The sequence below is a fragment of the Taudactylus pleione genome, unplaced genomic scaffold, assembly GCF_031769625.1.
Source record: "Taudactylus pleione unplaced genomic scaffold, aTauple2 ptg000479l, whole genome shotgun sequence".
In the NCBI taxonomy this organism is placed as follows: Eukaryota; Metazoa; Chordata; class Amphibia; order Anura; family Myobatrachidae; genus Taudactylus; species Taudactylus pleione.
The window spans coordinates 1,741,276-1,765,166 of NW_028284881.1; the positions used below are offsets into that span (position 1 = coordinate 1,741,276).

Consider the following 23,891-nt stretch of genomic DNA (forward strand, 5'->3'; position numbering starts at 1 on the left):
GTTATAGGGTGTGGATTGAAAGATAGACATTAAAAAAGGTTGACAATGTTTAGATAGGCACCAGATGTTAGGCAGTCAATAGGTCGACACGCTAAATGCCAACATGTAAGAAGGACATCATGTACAAATAGTCAACATTTTTTTTTCTAACCCTAATCTTCATCCTAACCCTCCCCTTGGTGCCTAACCCTAACTGTCGGGGTAGGTCCCTGACCCTAGCCGTCCCTTCTATTGCCTAACCCTCCCTCCTGGTGCCTAACACTAACCGTCAGGGTAGGTCCCTGACCCTAACCGTCCATCCTGGTACCTAACCATAACCCTCCGGTAAGCGCCTAACGCTAAAAAGTTGAATTTTTTTTTTGTGTCAACCTTTTGTCCCTGTCGACCTATTGACTGTCTAACATCTGGTGTCTATCTAGACATTGTTGACCTTTTTACTGTCGATCAATAGACAGGATACCCACCTTATACAGTGTATCAGTCAATTAGATACTTTTTGTTTAGAACTTCCCATAAAAAAGTCTGAAGTGCTTATATTGTTAGTGTATCCAAAAATATATCGGTCTCTGTCCAGTCAGAGACTTTTTTGTTCCTATATCACTTAGAACAGAAATCCACGATCAGCCACCAAATCCCAAGAGTATACGTTCACAGAGCGATAGAGCTACTCGCAGCGGCTTAATTAGTCTTGCTGCTAATATTAAATATTGAGCCGCCGTTGTGTGTGCACAGCGGGTGAAGCTTACTCAGAATGTCAACAGTCTGAGGATGCTGATGGTTAGGGCTTGGGAGGGTTAGGATTAGGCTGCGGGGGGAGGTTAGGGTTAGGTTGTGGGGGGTGGGGTGGTTAGGGTTAGGCATTAGGGTGAGTGTTAAGGGAGGGGAGGGATTAGGGAAATACTCACCGGAATGCCGTTGCTGAGACACCGCCACCGCCGGGACAAGGTAAGACACTGCTAGACCACCAGCAAACATTTGTCGACAGTTCATCATGTCAACATATCATCCATGTAGATGTGATCAATGTCGACATGATAACTGTGATCATATCGTACCCAACCCATTTTAGCACCCTCACTTAAAAATACCCTTATTTGTTGGTAGTGACAATGTTGTCACTCAAGTCGCAGTGGGCGCCTCCTTGTCACCTGTGCAGCCCTGGAAGTATAAAGCTGGTCAGAGAAATCTTCATAATATTCCTTAATATATTTGTAGACATTAAATACATCACATATAAGGTGAGTTTTGTCAATATTAAACGACCTAATTCATCATTAGTCATCTATTATCAGGGCCGGATTAACGGGGGTCGTCGGGTGCTGTCGTCCCTGGGCCCCCACACACTAAGGGTCCCCACACCCACCAGGGTTAAAGTGGGCCGAAACGGGAGCTGGAACCAGTTCCGCCTCCGCCGGCCCACCTAACCCCAGCGCCGCAGGGAGGTTCTTTTTGCCGGGCGCCCGCTGAGATTTTGTTACCAGTGGGCTCCCGGAGCTGGAGGCTGAAACTCAATCCTGAGCTCCGGCTTCTGGCTCCCGCAGTGCACTATGGGAGAAACGTCATGACGTCTCTCCCATAGTTCAGAGGAGCAGCCAGCGGACTGGATGGCAGCAGACGCGGGGCTTAAGGTAAGTATTAGTTTGGGTTTTTTTTGTGTCCAAGTGGCTTCATTATAGGGGGAAATACTCAGGGGGCACTACTTCTGGGGGCATTACTTAGGGGGTATTACTCGGGGCTCTACTACTGGGGGCATTACTAGTGGGGGCATTTATACAGGTGGCATTACTATTGGGGGCACTACCACAGGGGCATGACTACTGGGGGCGCTACTAATGGGGGCATTGCATTAGGGGCACCACTCCTGGGGGCACTACTACTGGTTTCACTGCAGAAAGGGCAGCACTACTGTGGGCTCTGCAAAAGGGGCACTACCACTGTGGGCACTGTCACTACTGGGGCACTGCATAAGGGGCACTACCACTACCGGGGACATTGCATAAGGGGCACTACCACTACTGGGGGCACTACCATTACTGGGGGCACTCCATATGGGGCACCACTACTGGGGGCACTGCATAAGGGGCACCACTACTGGGGGTACTACCATTACTGGGGGCACTGTATAAGAGACACTACCACTACTGGGGGCACTGCATAAGGGGCATCACGACTGGGGGTTCTACCACTACTGGGGGCACTGCATAAGGGGAGGCACCACTACTGGGGGTATTGCATAAGGGGTACTACTGCTGTGAGCATTGTGTAAGAGGCACTTGTACTGTGGGCACTGCATAAGGGGCGCTACCACTACTGGGGGCATTGCATAAGGGGCGCTACCACTACTGGGGGCATTGCATAAGGGGCGCTACCACTACTGGGGGCATTGCATAAGGGGCGCTACCACTACTGGGGGCATTGCATAAGGGGCGCTACCACTACTGGGGGCATTGCATAAGGGGCGCTACCACTACTGGGGGCATTGCATAAGGGGGGCACCACTACTGGGGGCATTGCATAAGTGGCACTACTACTGTGGGCATTATGTATTAGGGCACTACTACTTCGGGCATTGTGTAAAAGGGGCACTAGTACTCTGTGGTGTAATGTGGATAAGATTTTGCAACTGGTGAGCAATATTTCATCTGGGTGCCTATATGTGTGGGTTTTTTTTTGTCCTGTGGTGTATATTGTGTTTTTTTTTTCTTGTGTGTGCTTGTAGTTTGATTTCTCTGGGAAGGTTAAAGGGGTTATGTCACTCACTAAATGTCTTCCTTTCAGTATTTAACAAATGGCGCTAAGCTTAGCTTATTGCTGTTTGTCAATGTACCTGTACCGCTTACGAGTGATATGGTCCCCATTTCGTCCATATTTAATAGGGGCCCCACATGTTTGTTGCCCAGGGGCCCCTACAGACCTTAATCCGGCCCTGTCTATTATAATGTAACCCCTCTATCATTGATTTTATTTATTAGCTATTCCAGGTCTGAACACCCTAAAGCTTTCTTATGTCTGCCTTATACCCAGGTGCCAAAAATTATACCTCCAGTTCAGGATGGGAAAATCGGTTGCAATCTAATTTATAAGTTATGTCTACCTTGTCTGAAATGTTTATAATACAGATAAATGGTGTGTCAGTGAACTGACCACTGGACTAAAACTCCCAGATTGCGTTCCTGCATCTTGTTCCTACTCACTAATCATCTACCTATTTGCAAAGTACCAATCCCTGATAATTGCAATGTGATCTGTTGGGAGACACCATGGGGTAAATTTACTAAAGTGAGAGTTTTTAGAAGTGAGTTTTAAAAGTGATGTTACCCATAGCAACCAATCAGATTTTACGTGACATTTAACTAGCATCTTCTAGAAGATAATAGCTAGAATCTGATTGGTTGCTATGGGCAACATCACTTTTAAAACTCCCTTCTAAAAACTCTCACTTTAGTAAATTTACTCCCTTGTGTTTATACCATTGTATGTTCAACTTATTTACCATTCACAGTGCAATTGACAGTGAATGAATTGCTCAGTAATTTTAGTTTATTTATATACTCAGGTGTCATGCTGTCCAAACTGTTTTATTCTATTTGATGTGGTTATGTCTACTGCAAAAAGTGACCTAGGGTATTTTACATTTCATTGTTTAACTTCACAGTTTCTGCTTAACTATCAATCTTTTAAAGGAGTGCAACGCAAGCATGAAAAAGCTGTTCAACGGATCCTGTTACTCCGGTATTTTTGGTGGAAATGTCTCCCCACCTTTTGACCATCTATGTAGTGTCCAAGAAAAGAACCGCGCTCCTGACTGGTTTCCTTTCCTGTGTGTTCAGTCCTCCATGGACAATTCACCATTTCTGGGCTATTTCTATCAGGGATATACAGCGTAAGCATCAATATGTTGCAGTGCATATTTTGCCATGTTGCATACAGAAGCAGAGTATGGACCTGAGGGATACTGAGATGTGACTTTGACTAAATTGCTGTTTATATTTGATTGTTCTTAGAGAGAGATGATGTGACTATTACGCTTTTTGTTTTCAGGATATACCGGAGGTTCTCAATCACGGTCATCAAGGCTCCCCAACAGTTCAGGTTTTAGAGATATACTGGTTGAGCACAGGTGGCTTAATTAGTACCTCAGTCACTTTGTTTTAATCACCTGTGCTCTACCAGGGATATCTCTAAAACCTGAACTGTTGGGGTGCCTTAAGGACCGCGTTTGGGTCCGGGTTATACATAAATTAAAAATGATAATTCCCTGCACATTAATCTTTATGAAGTTTACTAAAAGCTGGTATTACCACCTACGTAAAATATTTTTCTTGCTGAAGTTTCGGGGCCTTTTACATGCATTTGTTGGTTTCCATGTTTGCCTATTCCGTAATGCTGGACGGCAAATCTATTTCATTCACCAACTCTAAATGGTGGCGGTTAGAGGGGGACCTTAGTAAAATCCTTTATTAAGTATTAGTGCAGCTTTAAAAGATCACATATGTTAAAATCCCTCATGGTATGGGAACTTTATCATATGTTGGATTGCTACATAATGCTTTTTCATACACCTAACCCTGCTTCCGCTCTCTGCACACACTATACTACCCCTAACTCTGCTCTTGCTTCCCGCTCACATGACACTACCCCTGACCCTGGTCCCGCTCTCTGCACACACTATACTACCCCTAACCCTGCTCCTGCTTCCCGCTCACACGACACTACCCCTAACTCTGCTCCCGCTCTCTGCACACACTATACTACTCCTGACCCTGCTCATGCTTCCCGCTCACACGTCACTACCCCTAACCCTGCTCCTTGCTCTCTGCACACACTATACTACCCCTGACCCTGCTCCTGCTTCCCGCTCACACGACACTACCCCTAACTCTGCTCCCGCTCTCTGCACACACGACACTACCCCTAACCCTGCTCTTGCTTCCCGCTCACACAACACAACCTCTAACCCTGCTCCCGCTCTCTGCACACACTATACTACTCCTAACCCTGCTCCTGCTCTCTGCACACACTATACTACCCCTAACCCTGCTCCCGCTCTCTGCACACACTATACTACCCCTAACCCTGCTCCCGCTCTCTGCACACACTATACTACCCCTAACCCCGCTCCTGCTTCCCGCTCACATGACACTACCCCTGACCCTGCTCCCGCTCTCTGCACACACTATACTACTCCTAACCCTGCTCCTGCTCTCTGCACACACTATACTACCCCTAACCCTGCACCCGCTCTCTGCACACACTATACTACCCCTAACCCTGCTCCCGCTCTCTGCACACACTATACTACCCCTAACCCCGCTCCTGCTTCCCGCTCACATGACACTACCCCTGACCCTGCTCCCGCTCTCTGCACACACTATACTACTCCTGACCCTGACCCTGCTCCTGCTTCCCGCTCACACGACACTACACCTAACCCTGCTTCCGCTCTCTGCACACACTATACTACCCCTAACCCCGCTCCTGCTTCCTGCTCACACGGCACTACCCCTAACCCTGCTTCCCACTCACATGACACTACACTACCCCTAACCCTGCTCCCGCTCTCTGCAAACACTATACTACCCCTGACCCTGCACCTGCTTCCCGCTCACACGACACTACACCTAACCCTGCTTCCGCTCTCTGCACACACTACACTACCCCTAACCCCGCTCCTGCTTCCCGCTCACATGACACTACCCCTGACCCTGCTCCCGCTCTCTGCACACACTATACTACTCCTGACCCTGACCCTGCTCCTGCTTCCCGCTCACACGACACTACACCTAACCCTGCTTCCGCTCTCTGCACACACTATACTACCCCTAACTCTGCTCCTGCTTCCCGCTCACATGACCCTACCCCTGACCCTGCTCCCGCTCTCTGCACACACTATACTACCCCTAACCCTGCTCCTGCTTCCCGATCACACGACACTACACCTAACCCTGCTCCCGCTCTCTGCACACACTATTCTACTCCTGACCCTGCTCCTGCTTCCTGCTCACACGGCACTACCCCTAACCCTGCTTCCCGCTCACATGACACTACCCCTGACCCTGCTCCCGCTCTCTGCACACACTATACTACTCCTGACCCTGCTCCTGCTTCCCGCTCACACGACACTACACCTAACCCTGCTTCCGCTCTCTGCACACACTATACTACCCCTAACTCTGCTCCTGCTTCCCGCTCACGTGACACTACCCCTGACCCTGCTCCCGCTCTCTGCACACACTAGACTACCCCTAACCCTGCTCCTGCTTCCCGCTCACACGACACTACCCCTAACTCTGCTCCCGCTCTCTGCACACACTATACTACTCCTGACCCTGCTCCTGCTTCCCGCTCACACGTCACTACCCCTAACCCTGCTCCTTGCTCTCTGCACACACTATACTACCCCTGACCCTGCTCCTGCTTCCCGCTCACATGTCACTACCCCTAACCCTGCTCCTTGCTCTCTGCACACACTATACTACCCCTGACCCTGCTCCTGCTTCCCGCTCACACGACACTACCCCTAACTCTGCTCCCGCTCTCTGCACACACGACACTACCCCTAACCCTGCTCCTGCTTCCCGCTCACACAACACAACCCCTAACTCTGCTCCCGCTCTCTGCACACACTATACTACTCCTAACCCTGCTCCCGCTCTCTGCACACACTATACTACCCCTAACCCTGCTCCCGCTCTCTGCACACACTATACTACCCCTAACCCTGCTCCCGCTTTCTGCACATACTATACTACCCCTAACCCCGCTCCTGCTTGCCGCTCTCACGACACTACCTCTAACTCTGCATATCAAAGAGGGATATATGTGCCTGAGGATAGCTTCAGTTAGTGTAGGCTAGGCTGTGAGGGACAGATCATTGGAGTTTACAGGCAGTGAAAGTAATTAAAGGAAGGCAAGTGCTGCCCCCCCCCCCTCGCGGCTGACCCCCCCCCTCTCGAGGCCGACCCCCCCTCGCAGGGTGTGGAGGGGGCGCAGCACTTGCCCTCCTTTAATTACTGTCCCTGCCTGTAACCACGAGAGGAGGGGCCGCGGGGCTATCGCGAGGTGGGGGGGCAGGCAGCACTTGCCCTCCTTTAATCACTCTCCCTGACTGTAACCACGAGCGGGGGGGGAGGGGCGGCTGCGAGGGGTGGCAGCCGCGAGGGGGGGGCAGGCAGCACTTTCCTTCATTTAATTACTTTCCCTGCCTGTAACCACGAGGAGGGGAGCGGGGGTGGCGGGGCCCGTGAGCGGGGGTGGGGGGGCCCGCGAGGGGGGGGGGGGGTGGCGATGACACGGGACTTACCTTGTATTTCCACAATGGACCCACTCTGGACACGCGCACCTTGCCTTCTAGGTTACATCTCGGCTCCTCCTCTCCTGTGTGCGTAAGACGTCACGCGCAGCACACAGAGCAGAGGACACAGTGAGCCACCAGACAGAGCGGCATCCGGCTGCTGTCCAATGTGCTGCCAGTCAGCTGGTGCCGGTAATTTATAATGCAAGCCTCCATTAGGTAGCCCTGTCAGCGGGCCCCCTGGGACTCGCCGGGCCCTAAGCGGCCGCCTGTGATGCCTAGCGGTAAATCCGCCCCTGACTGTGTGGCATAATTCGAATTGGGGGTACTATTGTGTGGTCATGCACCTTCCCAGGGAAACCACAAATGTTTTTTTTGGTGCACTCCCCCTGCTTCTAATATGTATGGGGCACTAATGTTCTTTATGTACACAGGGCACGAAAATGTGTAGTTACAGCTCTGCTTTGGTATGCACAGATGTGTTATTCTCTGCGTTCAACACTCCTTGCCCTAAAAAATTCCTACAGTGAACACTATCTAATCCTCTACAACTGCTAAGCTGGGGCTTGTCCAATTGGGAAAATTCCTTCCCTTTTCTATATGTGTGACCTAGCCCAATGCGAGCAAGCTTTACCTAACAGAAAGACCCAAATGTAAGACTATGGGCGCCATTTCGTGAGGGGACGCCAGCACGTTGGGGCAGTGTGTGTGACTGCCTGGGCTGGACTGCAGTGGTGATGACAGACGCCGGAGCACGGCACGCAGGCAGCAGAGAGAGGCTTCCAGTTCCTCAAATAGAAAAATTAAAGGGGCAAGATTCAGTATTTACATTGTGTTAATATAACATATTTTCTGTGACCCCACCTCGAGTCCCAATCCACAGGAAGCTTATAGAACACTGCAATTTAGAAGATGCCAGATTGTCATGAAATATGGTTTTCTATGTTATTATTAAAAACCACATTTTATAAGTTATTATTTGGTAATACAAAGTACCTTACAGGGGGGGGGCGCATTTTGAATGCTCGCACTGGGAGCCAGATTGGCTAGAAACTGCCCTAACTCTGACAATACGCATTTACTATTTACAAGCATATTGGGCCCAGGGAATGGGCACTCCGCGGCTCCGAATGGTCATGTCAGTGTTTTAGGACATGCCATTCTGCATTATGATATAGATTTATGTGGACTGTGAAGTCTTGAAACATTTTACCAAAGTTGCACTATTTATTAACAGTTTCTAACTAATCTTTTGTTTTCTTCCTGTGTACAGGATCCCCTCCCATGCACCATATTTCAATCTGAGCTTCCAGTCTATCTATGAAATCACTCTCAGCCGTTATAAGCAAGGGGATGCCATTTTAATAAGTCTTAATAGTTTCAGTGACTATTTCACAATCCCTCAGGTACTGTTTGTCCTCTATCACTTGAAAACCTAATGAGCAATATACTGTTGATACTGTTGCATTTGGCATAAAAAGCACTAATATAAGCAAATGCAAACCAACATACTTTTTACTAAAACTCGTCCATTTCAACTTGTATTGCTTTGGCAATATTCTCCTTATTGGCAGGCCAGAGCTATTACTCCTGTCATCTCTTCATACAGTGTTGGGAACTATACAATTTAGGGATTGATTTAGAGATGTACGCTATTCCAGTATTTATTTACACAGTTGAGCTATCAGTCGACTGGGCAGGCGCCAAGGTACCTTTGCAATGTGTACCTTTGTGAGGATTACTTCGCTAAGTAATTGACAGGTCCCGTTTTGGGAGAGGTAATGGGGAGTGGTGGCAAAAAACTTAGGCGTGTCCCTGCCGTGTTGTAGCCCGCTTCTGCGATCTCATACGCAGATAAAGTGGCTCTGACGTCTCGGTTCAGGCGGTCATTCTAAATGACCATAGGGCTACTCAGATGGCCAATTATCGCATGCCCTGTGACTGCTTATTTGTGCGCACTCGCTTAGATCTGCGAATTGGATCTGCGAAGCCACCTGTGGGCATCTCAATACATTTCCAGCAGGCGTTAGCAGTAGCTTATTTTCGCACAGCAGTTGTGTGCGGGATCGCAGCTGTGAATGGATTAGCAAACATTTGTGAATCAGGCCCTTAGTGCACTCACCATGGGCCTGATTTAGAGATAGACGCTGCTTGGAGCGTTGCTGTGTTTTTAGACACCGGAGCAATGCAGAAACTGCTAATGCCGCAGGAGGGGTGTGATGCAAAATGCGGGAGCAATGCAGAAAATGCTAATGCCACAGGAGGGGTGTGATACAAAACGCGGGAGCAATGCAGAAAATGCTAATGCCACAGGAGGGGTGTAATACAAAACGCGGGAGCAATGCAGAAATGCTGATGCCGCAGGAGGAGTGTGATACAAAACGCAGGAGCAATGCAGTAACTGCTAATGCCACAGGAGGGGTGTGATACAAAACGCGGGAGCAATGCAAAAATGCTGATGCCGCAGGAGGAGTGTGATACAAAACGCAGGAGCAATGCAGTAACTGCTAATGCCGCAGGAGGGGTGTGATGCAAAACACGGGAGCAATGCAGAAATGCTAATGCCGCAGGAGGGGTGTGATGCAAAACACGGGAGCAATGCAGAAAATGCTAATGCCACAGGAGGGGTGTGATGCAAAACGCGGGAGCAATGCAGAAACTGCTAATGCCACAGGAGGGGTGTAATACAAAAGGCGGGAGCAAAGCAGAAACTGCTAATGCCACAGGAGGGGTGTAATACAAAACGCGGGAGCAATGCAGTAACTGCTAATGCCGCAGGAGGGGTGTGATACAAAACGCGGGAGCAATGCAAAAATGCTGATGCCTCAGGAGGAGTGTGATACAAAACGCAGGAGCAATGCAGAAACTGCTAATGCCGCAGGAGGGGTGTAATACAAAACGCGGGAGCAATGCAGAAACTGCTAATGCCACAGGAGGGGTGTAATACAAAACGCGGGAGCAATGCAGAAACTGCTAATGCGGCAGGAGGGGTGTGATACAAAACGCGGGAGCAATGCAAAAATGCTGATGCCGCAGGAGGAGTGTGATACAAAACGCGGGAGCAATGCAGTAACTACTAATGCCACAGGAGGGTTGTAATACAAAACGCGGGAGCAATGCAGAAACTGCTAATGCCGCAGGAAGGGTGTTATACAAAACGCGGGAGCAATGCAAAAATGCTGATGCCGCAGGAGGAGTGTGATACAAAACACGGGAGCAATGCAGTAACTACTAATGCCACAGGAGGAGTGTAATACAAAACGCGGGAGCAATGCAGAAACTGCTAATGCCGCAGGAGGGGTGTGATACAAAACGCGGGAGCAATGCAAAAATGCTGATGCCGCAGGAGGGGTGTGATACAAAACGCAGGAGCAATGCAGTAACTACTAATGCCGCAGGAGGGGTGTGATGCAAAACGCGGGAGCAATGCTGAAAATGCTAATGCCACAGGAGGGGTGTAATACAAAACGCGGGAGCAATGCAGAAACTGCTAATGACGCAGGAGGAGTGTGATACAAAACGCGGGAGCAATGCAAAAATGCTGATGCCGCAGGAGGGGTGTGATACAAAACGCGTGAGCAATGCAAAAATGCTGATGCCGCAGGAGGGGTGTAATACAAAACGCGGGAGCAATGCAATAACTACTAATGCCACAGGTGGGGTGTAATACAAAATGCAGGAGCAATGCAGAAATGCTAATGCCACAGGAGGGGTGTGATACAAAACGCGGGAGCAATGCAGAAAATGCTGATGCCGCAGGAGGGGTGTAATACAAAACGCGGGAGCAATGCAGAAACTGCTAATGCCACAGGAGGGGTGTGATACAAAACACAGGAGCAATGCAGAAAATGCTAATGCCACAGGAGGGGTGTAATACAAAACGCGGGAGCAATGCAGAAACTGCTAATGCCACAGGAGGGGTGTAATACAAAACGCGGGAGCAATGCAGAAACTGCTAATGCCGCCGGAGGGGTGTGATGGAAAACGCGAGAGCAATGCACAAATGCTAATGCCACAGGAGGGGTGTAATACAAAAGGCGGGAGCAATGCAGAAACTGCTAATGCCACAGGAGGGGTGTAATACAAAACGCGGGAGCAATGCAGAAATGCTAATGCCGCAGGAGGGGTGTGATGCAAAACGCGGGAGCAATGCAGAAAATGCTGATGCCGCAGGAGGGGTGTGATACAAAACGCGGGAGCAATGCAAAAATGCTGATGCCGCAGGAGGAGTGTGATACAAAACGCAGGAGCAATGCAGTAACTGCTAATGCTGCAGGAGGGGTGTAATACTGCATTGCTCCTGCGTTTTGTAACTGCTAATGCCGCAGGAGGGGTGTGATACAAAACGCGGGAGCAATGCAAAAATGCTGATGCCGCAGGAGGAGTGTGATACAAAACGCGGGAGCAATGCAGAAACTGCTAATGCCACAGGAGGGGTGTAATACAAAACGCAGGAGCAATGCAGAAACTGCTAATGCCACACGAGGGGTGTAATACAAAACGCGGAGCAATGCAGAAACTGCTAATGCCACAGGAGGGGTGTAATACAAAACGCGGGAGCAATGCAGAAACTGCTAATGCCACAGGAGGGGTGTAATACAAAACGCAGGAGCAATGCAGAAATGCTAATGCCACAGGAGGGGTGTGATACAAAACGCGGGAGCAATGCAAAAATGCTGATGTCGCAGGAGGGGTGTAATACAAAACGCAGGAGCAATGCAATAACTTCTAATGCCACAGGAGGGGTGTAATACAAAATGCAGGAGCAATGCAGAAATGCTAATGCCACAGGAGGGGTGTGATACAAAACGCGGGAGCAATGCAGAAAATGCTGATGCCGCAGGAGGGGTGTGATACAAAACACAGGAGCAATGCAGAAAATGCTAATGCCACAGGAGGGGTGTAATACAAAACGCGGGAGCAATGCAGAAACTGCTAATGCCACAGGAGGGGTGTACTACAAAACGCGGGAGCAATGCAGAAACTGCTAATGCCGCAGGAGGGGTGTGATGGAAAACGCGAGAGCAATGCACAAATGCTAATGCCGCAGGAGGGGTGTAATACAAAAGGCGGGAGCAATGCAGAAACTGCTAATGCCACAGGAGGGGTGTAATACAAAACGCGGGAGCAATGCAGAAATGCTAATGCCGCAGGAGGGGTGTGATGCAAAACGCGGGAGCAATGCAGAAAATGCTGATGCCGCAGGAGGGGTGTGATACAAAACGCGGGAGCAATGCAAAAATGCTGATGCCGCAGGAGGAGTGTGATACAAAACGCAGGAGCAATGCAGTAACTGCTAATGCTGCAGGAGGGGTGTAATACTGCATTGCTCCTGCGTTTTGTAACTGCTAATGCCGCAGGAGGGGTGTGATACAAAACGCGGGAGCAATGCAAAAATGCTGATGCCGCAGGAGGAGTGTGATACAAAACGCGGGAGCAATGCAGAAACTGCTAATGCCACAGGAGGGGTGTAATACAAAACGCGGGAGCAATGCAGAAACTGCTAATGCCACAGGAGGGGTGTAATACAAAACGCGGAGCAATGCAGAAACTGCTAATGCCACAGGAGGGGTGTAATACAAAACGCGGGAGCAATGCAGAAACTGCTAATGCCACAGGAGGGGTGTAATACAAAACGCAGGAGCAATGCAGTAACTGCTAATGCCGCATGAGGGGTGTGATACAAAACGCGGGAGCAATGCAAAAATGCTGATGCCGCAGGAGGAGTGTGATACAAAACGCGGGAGCAATGCAGAAACTGCTAATGCCGCAGGAGGGGTGTAATACAAAACGCGGGAGCAATGCAGAAACTGCTAATGCCACAGGAGGGGTGTAATACAAAACGCGGGAGCAATGCAGAAACTGCTAATGCCGCAGGAGGGGTGTGATACAAAACCCGTGAGCAATGCAAAAATGCTGATGCCACAGGAGGAGTGTGATACAAAACGCAGGAGCAATGCAGTAACTACTAATGCCACAGGAGGGGTGTAATACAAAATGCAGGAGCAATGCAGAAATGCTAATGCCACAGGAGGGGTGTGATACAAAACGCGGGAGCAATGCAGAAAATGCTGATGCCGCAGGAGGGGTGTGATACAAAACACAGGAGCAATGCAGAAAATGCTAATGCCACAGGAGGGGTGTAATACAAAACGCGGGAGCAATGCAGAAACTGCTAATGCCACAGGAGGGGTGTAATACAAAACGTGGGAGCAATGCAGAAACTGCTAATGCCGCAGGAGGGGTGTGATGGAAAACGCGAGAGCAATGCACAAATGCTAATGCCGCAGGAGGGGTGTAATACAAAAGGCGGGAGCAATGCAGAAACTGCTAATGCCACAGGAGGGGTGTAATACAAAACGCGGGAGCAATGCAGAAATGCTAATGCCGCAGGAGGGGTGTGATGCAAAACGCGGGAGCAATGCAGAAAATGCTGATGCCGCAGGAGGGGTGTGATACAAAACGCGGGAGCAATGCAAAAATGCTGATGCCGCAGGAGGAGTGTGATACAAAACGCAGGAGCAATGCAGTAACTGCTAATGCTGCAGGAGGGGTGTAATACTGCATTGCTCCTGCGTTTTGTAACTGCTAATGCCGCAGGAGGGGTGTGATACAAAACGCGGGAGCAATGCAAAAATGCTGATGCCGCAGGAGGAGTGTGATACAAAACGCGGGAGCAATGCAGAAACTGCTAATGCCACAGGAGGGGTGTAATACAAAACGCGGGAGCAATGCAGAAACTGCTAATGCCACAGGAGGGGTGTAATACAAAACGCGGAGCAATGCAGAAACTGCTAATGCCACAGGAGGGGTGTAATACAAAACGCGGGAGCAATGCAGAAACTGCTAATGCCACAGGAGGGGTGTAATACAAAACGCAGGAGCAATGCAGTAACTGCTAATGCCGCAGGAGGGGTGTGATACAAAACGCGGGAGCAATGCAAAAATGCTGATGCCGCAGGAGGAGTGTGATACAAAACGCGGGAGCAATGCAGAAACTGCTAATGCCGCAGGAGGGGTGTAATACAAAACGCGGGAGCAATGCAGAAACTGCTAATGCCACAGGAGGGGTGTAATACAAAACGCGGGAGCAATGCAGAAACTGCTAATGCCGCAGGAGGGGTGTGATACAAAACCCGGGAGCAATGCAAAAATGCTGATGCCGCAGGAGGAGTGTGATACAAAACGCAGGAGCAATGCAGTAACTACTAATGCCACAGGAGGGGTGTAATACAAAACGCGGGAGCAATGCAGAAACTGCTAATGCCGCAGGAGGGGTGTGATACAAAACGCGGGAGCAATGCAAAAATGCTGATGCCGCAGGTGGAGTGTGATACAAAACGCGGGAGCAATGCAGTTACTACTAATGCCACAGGAGGAGTGTAATACAAAACGCGGGAGCAATGCAGAAACTGCTAATGCCGCAGGAGGGGTGTGATACAAAACACGGGAGCAGTGCCAAAATGCTGATGCCGCAGGAGGAGTGTGATACAAAACACGGGAGCAATGCAGTAACTACTAATGCCACAGGAGGGGTGTGATACAAAACACGGGAGCAATGCAGAAACTGCTAATGCCGCAGGAGGGGTGTGATACAAAACGCGGGAGCAATGCAAAAATGCTGATGCCGCAGGAGGGGTGTGATACAAAACGCAGGAGCAATGCAGTAACTACTAATTCCACAGGAGGGGTGTAATACAAAACGCGGGAGCAATGCAGAAACTGCTAATGCCGCAGGAGGGGTGTGATGCAAAACGCGGGAGCAATGCAGAAAATGCTAATGCCACAGGAGGGGTGTGATGCAAAACGCGGGAGCAATGCAGTAACTGCTAATGCCACAGGAGGGGTGTGATACAAAACGCGGGAGCAATGCAAAAATGCTGATGCCGCAGGAGGAGTGTGATACAAAACGCAGGAGCAATGCAGTAACTACTAATGCCACAGGAGGGGTGTAAGACAAAATGCAGGAGCAATGCAGAAATGCTAATGCCACAGGAGGGGTGTGATACAAAACGCGGGAGCAATGCAGAAACTGCTAATGCCACAGGAGGGGTGTAATACAAAACGCGGGAGCAATGCAGAAACTGCTAATGCCACAGGAGGGGTGTGATACAAAACGCGGGAGCAATGCAAAAATGCTGATGCCGCAGGAGGAGTGTGATACAAAACGCAGGAGCAATGCAGTAACTTCTAATGCCACAGGAGGGGTGTAATACAAAATGCGGGAGCAATGCAAAAATGCTAATGCCGCAGAAGGGGTGTGATACAAAACGCGGGAGCAATGCAAAAATGCTGATTCCGCAGGAGGGGTGTGATACAAAATGCGGGAGCAATGCAAAAATGCTAATGCCGCAGGAGGGGTGTGATACAAAACGCGGGAGTAATGCAAAAATGCTAATGCCGCAGGAGGGGTGTGATACAAAACGCGGGAGCAATGCAAAAATGCTGATGCCGCAGGAGGAGTGTGATACAAAACGCGGGAGCAATGCAAAAATGCTGATGCCGCAGGAGGAGTGTAATACAAAACGCGGGAGCAATGCAGAAACTGCTAATGCCGCAGGAGGGGTGTGATACAAAACACGGGAGCAGTGCCAAAATGCTGATGCCGCAGGAGGAGTGTGATACAAAACACGGGAGCAATGCAGAAACTACTAATGCCACAGGAGGGGTGTGATACAAAACACGGGAGCAATGCAGAAACTGCTAATGCCGCAGGAGGGGTGTGATACAAAACGCGTGAGCAATGCAAAAATGCTGATGCCGCAGGAGGGGTGTAATTCAAAACGCGGGAGCAATGCAATAACTACTAATGCCACAGGAGGGGTGTAATACAAAATGCAGGAGCAATGCAGAAATGCTAATGCCACAGGAGGGGTGTGATACAGAACGCGGGAGCAATGCAAAAATGCTGGTGCCGCAGGAGGGGTGTAATACAAAACGCAGGAGCAATGCAATAACTACTAATGCCACAGGAGGGGTGTAATACAAAATGCAGGAGCAATGCAGAAATGCTAATGCCACAGGAGGGGTGTGATACAAAACGCGGGAGCAATGCAGAAAATGCTGATGCCGCAGGAGGGGTGTGATACAAAACACAGGAGCAATGCAGAAAATGCTAATGCCATAGGAGGGGTGTAATACAAAACGCGGGAGCAATGCAGAAACTGCTAATGCCACAGGAGGGGTGTAATACAAAACGCGGGAGCAATGCAGAAACTGCTAATGCCGCAGGAGGGGTGTGATACAAAACACAGGAGCAATGCAGAAAATGCTAATGCCACAGGAGGGGTGTAATACAAAACGCGGGAGCAATGCAGAAACTGCTAATGCCACAGGAGGGGTGTAATACAAAACGCGGGAGCAATGCAGAAACTGCTAATGCCGCAGGAGGGGTGTGATGGAAAACGCGAGAGTAATGCACAAATGCTAATGCCACAGGCGGGGTGTAATACAAAAGGCGGGAGCAATGCAGAAACTGCTAATGCCACAGGAGGGGTGTAATACAAAACGCGGGAGCAATGCAGAAATGCTAATGCCGCAGGAGGGGTGTGATGCAAAACGCGGGAGCAATGCAGAAAATGCTGATGCCGCAGGAGGGGTGTGATACAAAACGCGGGAGCAATGCAAAAATGCTGATGCCGCAGGAGGAGTGTGATACAAAACGCAGGAGCAATGCAGTAACTGCTAATGCTGCAGGAGGGGTGTAATACTGCATTGCTCCTGCGTTTTGTAACTGCTAATGCCGCAGGAGGGGTGTGATACAAAACGCAGGAGCAATGCAAAAATGCTGATGCCGCAGGAGGAGTGTGATACAAAACGCGGGAGCAATGCAGAAACTGCTAATGCCACAGGAGGGGTGTAATACAAAACGCGGGAGCAATGCAGAAACTGCTAATGCCACAGGAGGGGTGTAATACAAAACGCCGAGCAATGCAGAAACTGCTAATGCCACAGGAGGGGTGTAATACAAAACGCGGGAGCAATGCAGAAACTGCTAATGCCACAGGAGGGGTGTAATACAAAACGCAGGAGCAATGCAGTAACTGCTAATGCCGCAGGAGGGGTGTGATACAAAACGCGGGAGCAATGCAAAAATGCTGATGCCGCAGGAGGAGTGTGATACAAAACGCAGGAGCAATGCAGTAACTACTAATGCCACAGGAGGGGTGTAATACAAAACGCGGGAGCAATGCAGAAACTGCTAATGCCGCAGGAGGGGTGTGATACAAAACGCGGGAGCAATGCAAAAATGCTGATGCCGCAGGAGGAGTGTGATACAAAACGCGGGAGCAATGCAGTTACTACTAATGCCACAGGAGGGGTGTAATACAAAACGCGGGAGCAATGCAGAAACTGCTAATGCCGCAGGAGGGGTGTGATGCAAAACGCGGGAGCAATGCAGAAAATGCTAATGCCACAGGAGGGGTGTGATGCAAAACGCGGGAGCAATGCAAAAATGCTGATGCCGCAGGAGGAGTGTGATACAAAACGCAGGAGCAATGCAGTAACTACTAATGCCACAGGAGGGGTGTAAGACAAAATGCAGGAGCAATGCAGAAATGCTAATGCCACAGGAGGGGTGTGATACAAAACGCGGGAGCAATGCAGAAACTGCTAATGCCACAGGAGGGGTGTAATACAAAATGCGGGAGCAATGCAGAAACTGCTAATGCCACAGGAGGGGTGTGATACAAAACTCGGGAGCAATGCAAAAATGCTGATGCCGCAGGAGGAGTGTGATACAAAACGCAGGAGCAATGCAGTAACTTCTAATGCCACAGGAGGGGTGTAATACAAAATGCGGGAGCAATGCAAAAATGCTAATGCCGCAGGAGGGGTGTGATACAAAACGCGGGAGCAATGCAAAAATGCTGATGCCGCAGGAGGGGTGTGATACAAAACGCGGGAGCAATGCAAAAATGCTGATGCCTCAGGAGGAGTGTGATACAAAACGCGGGAGCAATGCAGAAACTGCTAATGCCGCAGGAGGGGTGTAATACAAAACGCGGGAGCAATGCAGAAACTGCTAATGCCACAGGAGGAGTGTAATACAAAACGCGGGAGCAATGCAGAAACTGCTAATGCCGCAGGAGGGGTGTGATACAAAACGCGGGAGCAATGCAAAAATGCTGATGCCGCAGGAGGGGTGTGATACAAAACGCAGGAGCAATGCAGTAACTACTAATGCCGCAGGAGGGGTGTGATGCAAAACGCGGGAGCAATGCAGAAAATGCTAATGCCACAGGAGGGGTGTGATGCAAAACGCGGGAGCAATGCTGAAAATGCTAATGCCACAGGAGGGGTGTGATACAAAACGCGGGAGCAATGCAAAAATGCTGATGCCGCAGGAGGGGTGTAATACAAAACGCAGGAGCAATGCAATAACTACTAATGCCACAGGAGGGGTGTAATACAAAATGCAGGAGCAATGCAGAAATGCTAATGCCACAGGAGGGGTGTGATACAAAACGCGGGAGCAATGCAGAAAATGCTGATGCCGCAGGAGGGGTGTGATACAAAACACAGGAGCAATGCAGAAAATGCTAATGCCACAGGAGGGGTGTAATACAAAACGCGGGAGCAATGCAGAAACTGCTAATGCCACAGGAGAGGTGTAATACAAAACGCGGGAGCAATGCAGAAACTGCTAATGCCACAGGAGGGGTGTGATACAAAACGCGGGAGCAATGCAAAAATGCTGATGCCGCAGGAGGAGTGTGATACAAAACGCAGGAGCAATGCAGTAACTTCTAATGCCACAGGAGGGGTGTAATACAAAATGCGGGAGCAATGCAAAAATGCTAATGCCGCAGGATTGGTGTGATACAAAACGCGGGAGCAATGCAAAAATGCTGATGCCGCAGGAGGGGTGTGATACAAAATGCGGGAGCAATGCAAAAATGCTAATGCCGCAGGAGGGGTGTGATACAAAACGCGGGAGTAATGCAAAAATGATAATGCCGCAGGAGGGGTGTGATACAAAACGCGGGAGCAATGCAAAAATGCTGATGCCGCAGGAGGAGTGTGATACAAAACGCAGGAGCAATGCAGTAACTGCTAATGCCGCAGGAGGGGTGTAATACAAAACGCAGGAGCAATGTAGTAACTGCTAATGCCGCAGGAGGGGTGTGATACAAAAGGCAGGAGCATTGCAAAAATGCTGATGCCGCAGGAGGAGTGTGATACAAAATGCAGCAGCATGCTGTGACTTAGGGGGCACTGCTATCATCATCGTGTCCACTGATCTGAACATGTGCAGTACAATCTGCATGCGCAAATCGGTAACCATCGGAGATGTACGAAAACCATCAGGCTTGCGTACATCTCGGAATCAGGCCTTATATTCTTGCAGGTCTGAAAGGTAGACACTATTACAAAGGGTTAATGATCTTACTAGAGATTTCTGCTTAAGCAAAGCTATTATTAAACATCAATGGTTTAACACACAAGTTCTCAAACTTGGTCCTCAGGACCCCAAACAGTGCATGTTTTCCAGGTATCCTCACAGAATCACAAGTGAAATAATTACCTCCACCTGTGGATCTTTTAAAATGTGTTAGTGAGTAATGAATACACCTGTGCACCTGCTGGGTGACCTGGAAAATAATAATAAACTTGTGCAGTGTAAAGCATTTAAGTTTGGAATGGAAGTTATTACCAGTTAAGGAGGTGTTTTACTGAAGCCTATAACTTGCAGATGCTCAGTGAATGTCAGTTGGACCCCATCCTGCTCCGTGGTAATTGAAAACCAGACCAAAATAAATGCATCTTTCTTTTTTTCAGCAATCTACGATTGGGACATGTGTGAGCGACGCGCCTGTGGCTTTTCTTCAGGATTTCAACACTACATGTGTTTCGTATATAACCGCATGCTCAGATGTTCTGACTCTTGACTTGAATCCAGTAATTAGGAATGGAAATGGAGGTATATTCTGAATTTACTACACATCTCATTTTATATGATCTAAGCAGGGAACAAAATCTAGAAAATGTTTTATAATTTTGTGGTGTTTTCATCTAGCTCAGATTGAATCCATGCAAAAGATCAAGTTTGTCAATAGGAGGCCCTCCTAAGTTATTTGGTTGGCCTTGTACACCCCATAGCAGAATAGTTCTATTTGTACTAACAGCTGGGAGAGATTGGTCTTCAGAAGGAGGATCTCATGCAGTTCTCTGCATACATTCTGCCCTCCTGGCCACAGCATCTGCCAGTGTCAGACATTTTTTTTCAATTCTTAGAGCGCTTTATATTAAATAACCACTTTACTACCTGGAGTAGAATCTTTAGATATCTTCACATCATGGCACTTGTAGACACGTATTGCTACAGTGTGTATCTAACCTACAATATGATACAGGTCAGATTTGAGCTTAGATTAGCATGTGCTTTGCCTACTCTCACATCTCATATTCTGTATTTAGGGTCTAATATTGGCTCCATCTCTGTATCTGCTGATGGGCATTAAGGTACTTCACACACACAAATCATTATATAACGAGCTATGGCGTCTCTTTAGCACGTGTGCAGTGGAGAAGACAGCATGCGCATGCCCACTGCTGACAGATCCCTCCAAGTGCCAATCCCACAAAATAGGAGGAGACAGGTCTGGCTGTGAAATGGGAGCAGGATGCATGAGGCCAAGATGGCATGGGCTGTGAGGTGTGCATGCCAACAGGTCAGGGGATACTGCAGCAGGACAGCCGTCTCCAGGACAGGCTCCGGAGAGCACTATACGGGAGAGGGATAGCACACAAACAGGATGATCCACCGCAGGGTGTCTGTACACAAGGAGGCAGGAGAAGTTTGGGGTGAACCAGAGACACCAGCAACCACAGCATTGGTGTTTCTCACTGTTAAGGGCCCCACACCCAGAGCTATGTAGTGGCCAATCCGACGATTTTGAACAATATCGCTGCTATATCGTTCCATGTGTGTGGGCATAGTATCTTCCGCTGTGCGCTCCCGTGGGGTCATCTGTCGCTCCAGATTTTTCTGCTTGTTCTGCTGGGGGATCGACGAACGATCCCATGCAGCGCTATGCGGGTGGGGGGTTCCGGCATATCGGGCGGTTGGCCACCGGATCTTTCCGTGTGTGTGGACCGCCCGATATGCCGGCTGTCGCATCGCAAGGTGCATATCTCACCATGTATGGGGCCCTTTACTTTAGTTCATGACCTTGAGAAAGCACAATGCAAAGGATCGGAAAGTAGATTAACCGTTGTGGCAGCACAAGTTTTGGGGGTGCTCAGGCACCCATTGAGTTATGTATTCAGCTGTTTTAGCTACATTATTGCGCAGGACTCTTTCAAGTCCAGTTGCATTTTTGTTTTAATTTAACCTTTGGATTTACTGTGGAAGAGAATGCTGGATAAGTATGGAATAAAGCATGGCTAATTACGAAGGGTGTAGGGAGTGTAGGTTTATTTTAAAGTGCCCTAGCAGACATTTTTGGCACCACCCATTCTGGCACCTGTGGTGCACCGGACAAACTATATCAAATCTATTTGTTTACTACTATTACCATGCATCCACCACTACACTGGTGATGGAAGAGCCCTTGTGCTATTGGCATTAGTTGTGGGTATACCTAGTAGGAGGGGCTGACTCCTCCTAAAGCCTCGGTGCCAACTGGCTTAAGGCTGGTGGAATGGAAAGTGGGGGAACCCTCACACTGCGGATCTCCACCTCTATCATTCCACCAGCCCCGGCTGGTAAAAGCCCAATGCTGTAAATTGGAAAATCAGGAGGATCCCATGCTCTTTTTTTTGCTCTGATTTTTCCACTACCAGTCTAGGCTTCAAAGTCTAGGGCTTGTTAGCAAATGTTAGGGACCTCACTGAGGAAGAGAGAGGCAAAAAACCTTGTTATCTATCTATCTATCTATCTATCTATCTATCTATCTATCGATCTCTCTCCACTTGGTGAAACAGCTGAACCAGTCTGAAGCGCTGGTATGTCTTCTACATGCTGGATGAAGGTCTTAACTGCAGCTTCTGGTGACTCAAAACAAATCCCACGCATCTTGTGCTTGATTTGTGGGAACACGAAGTCGCAGGGGGCCAGGTCTGGACTGTGTGATGGATGACCAAGCTCCTGGATGTGTTCATGGGCTAGAAAATACACAACTTTCCTGAACATGTGGGCAGGTGCATTTTCGTGTTGGAGAAGGGCACCAGGAGCGCAAGTTCCTGGACGGTGCGTGGAAATAGCTTCTAGCAATTGTAGCAGGCATTGGTTGTGTGTACCAGTCCCTAGTAACGGAGCGCTGCTGCACGAGTGGTACAGTAGCTACAAGACCTGTCTTAGCCACAAAAACAGCCACCATCTGCTTGGCTATGCTGAGCTCACATCAGGACTTCTGTGATGGTGCACCTCCAACTGGGGTCCACTGGGCTGACTGTTTGGTCTCTTGGTCGAAACTGTAGATTCAGTATGCATCACCATTTGATGATCTTTCAGGCAGAGTTTGAGCGACCATCATCAAACCTGGCCAGCATGTTGTGGATCCAAGTCACCTGAGCCTCCTTCTGCTCTCAAGTCAGCTGATGGGGTATCCAGTGTGCAGAAACCTTGCTCAGGCCAAGCTTTTCATGGAGTATCGAGCAGATGGATCTTGATGAGATGATGTCGCAGAAGTGAACAAGTTGGCTTCTTCAGTGCTTCTTATATACGGTTCTGTGCCCTGTTCAGTGAATGATTACAACTCACAACCAGACAGTCTGATTGTGTCTACTCTACCTATGCACTGAACATCCAGAAACATATTGCACACCCCTCGTATATGTGTGTATGTGTGTGTGCTTTTTTTTTTCTGCAGAAAAATATTTATAAATTTTAAAATGTACTTGATTCAGCAAAAGTGCCCCAGACCTTCACTCTTCTGCCTCCATGTTTGACAGTTGTGTCCCAGGGGTTTATCTAAGGCAGTGGTTCCCAAACTGGGTGCAGTGGCACCCCAGTGTCAGTGTGGGTCAGTGTGATAGACAAAATCAGTGCTGGCTGCTGCCAATCAAAATATATGTGGACAAAAAAAGTGGAGCCCTGTCAACCACCACGTGACTGAACCTAATGGTGACTTATTAGCACAATTTACTTCATTTAAGTTTTGCTGAATTTCTCAATAAGAAACTTATGCCCCAGGGGTGCTGTGGACAAAATGCTGATACTCTAGGGTGCCGTGATTCTAAAAAGTTTGGGAACCACCGATCTAAGGAGTGGCGGCAGGAATTTAAAAGGGCAATGCTTTTAATAGCAAAACATGGGTTGTTTTGCTATTTAAAGCATTGCCCTTATACATTTTGGGCTTAAATGCTTTGCTGTGTCTCTGCTCCTAAGAATTGTGATTGCTTAGATGGCACTAGGTGAATTAATTCCTGTTCAGTATATTCTTTATTTACAGTACAAATATTTTTTTGTGAACTTTATGACATTGTGCAATGTTTAATCTCTTACATGTTACTTTGATTATACATTTATCTATATATTTTGAGTATGGATTGTTTTGTAATTCTTAAAGATGTTAGCCTGCCTATTCATTTACATAAAATCATTAAAAAGGGACATGATTTAACAACATTATTTGAGCAGTGACACATC

The 23,891-nt window shown here is 48.7% G+C and overlaps 1 protein-coding gene across 1 annotated transcript in view; it reads left to right on the forward strand.

The window, feature by feature from the left end:
• Positions 1-23,891, forward strand: part of TCTN2 (tectonic family member 2) — a 71,522-nt gene that overhangs the window by 7,105 nt on the left and 40,526 nt on the right. Inside the window, exons 6-8 of the mRNA XM_088449065.1 lie at positions 3,684-3,883; positions 8,568-8,700; positions 20,078-20,219. Of these exons, the coding sequence (XP_088305191.1) occupies positions 3,684-3,883; positions 8,568-8,700; positions 20,078-20,219 (475 nt within the window). The remainder of the gene's footprint in view (positions 1-3,683; positions 3,884-8,567; positions 8,701-20,077; positions 20,220-23,891) is intronic.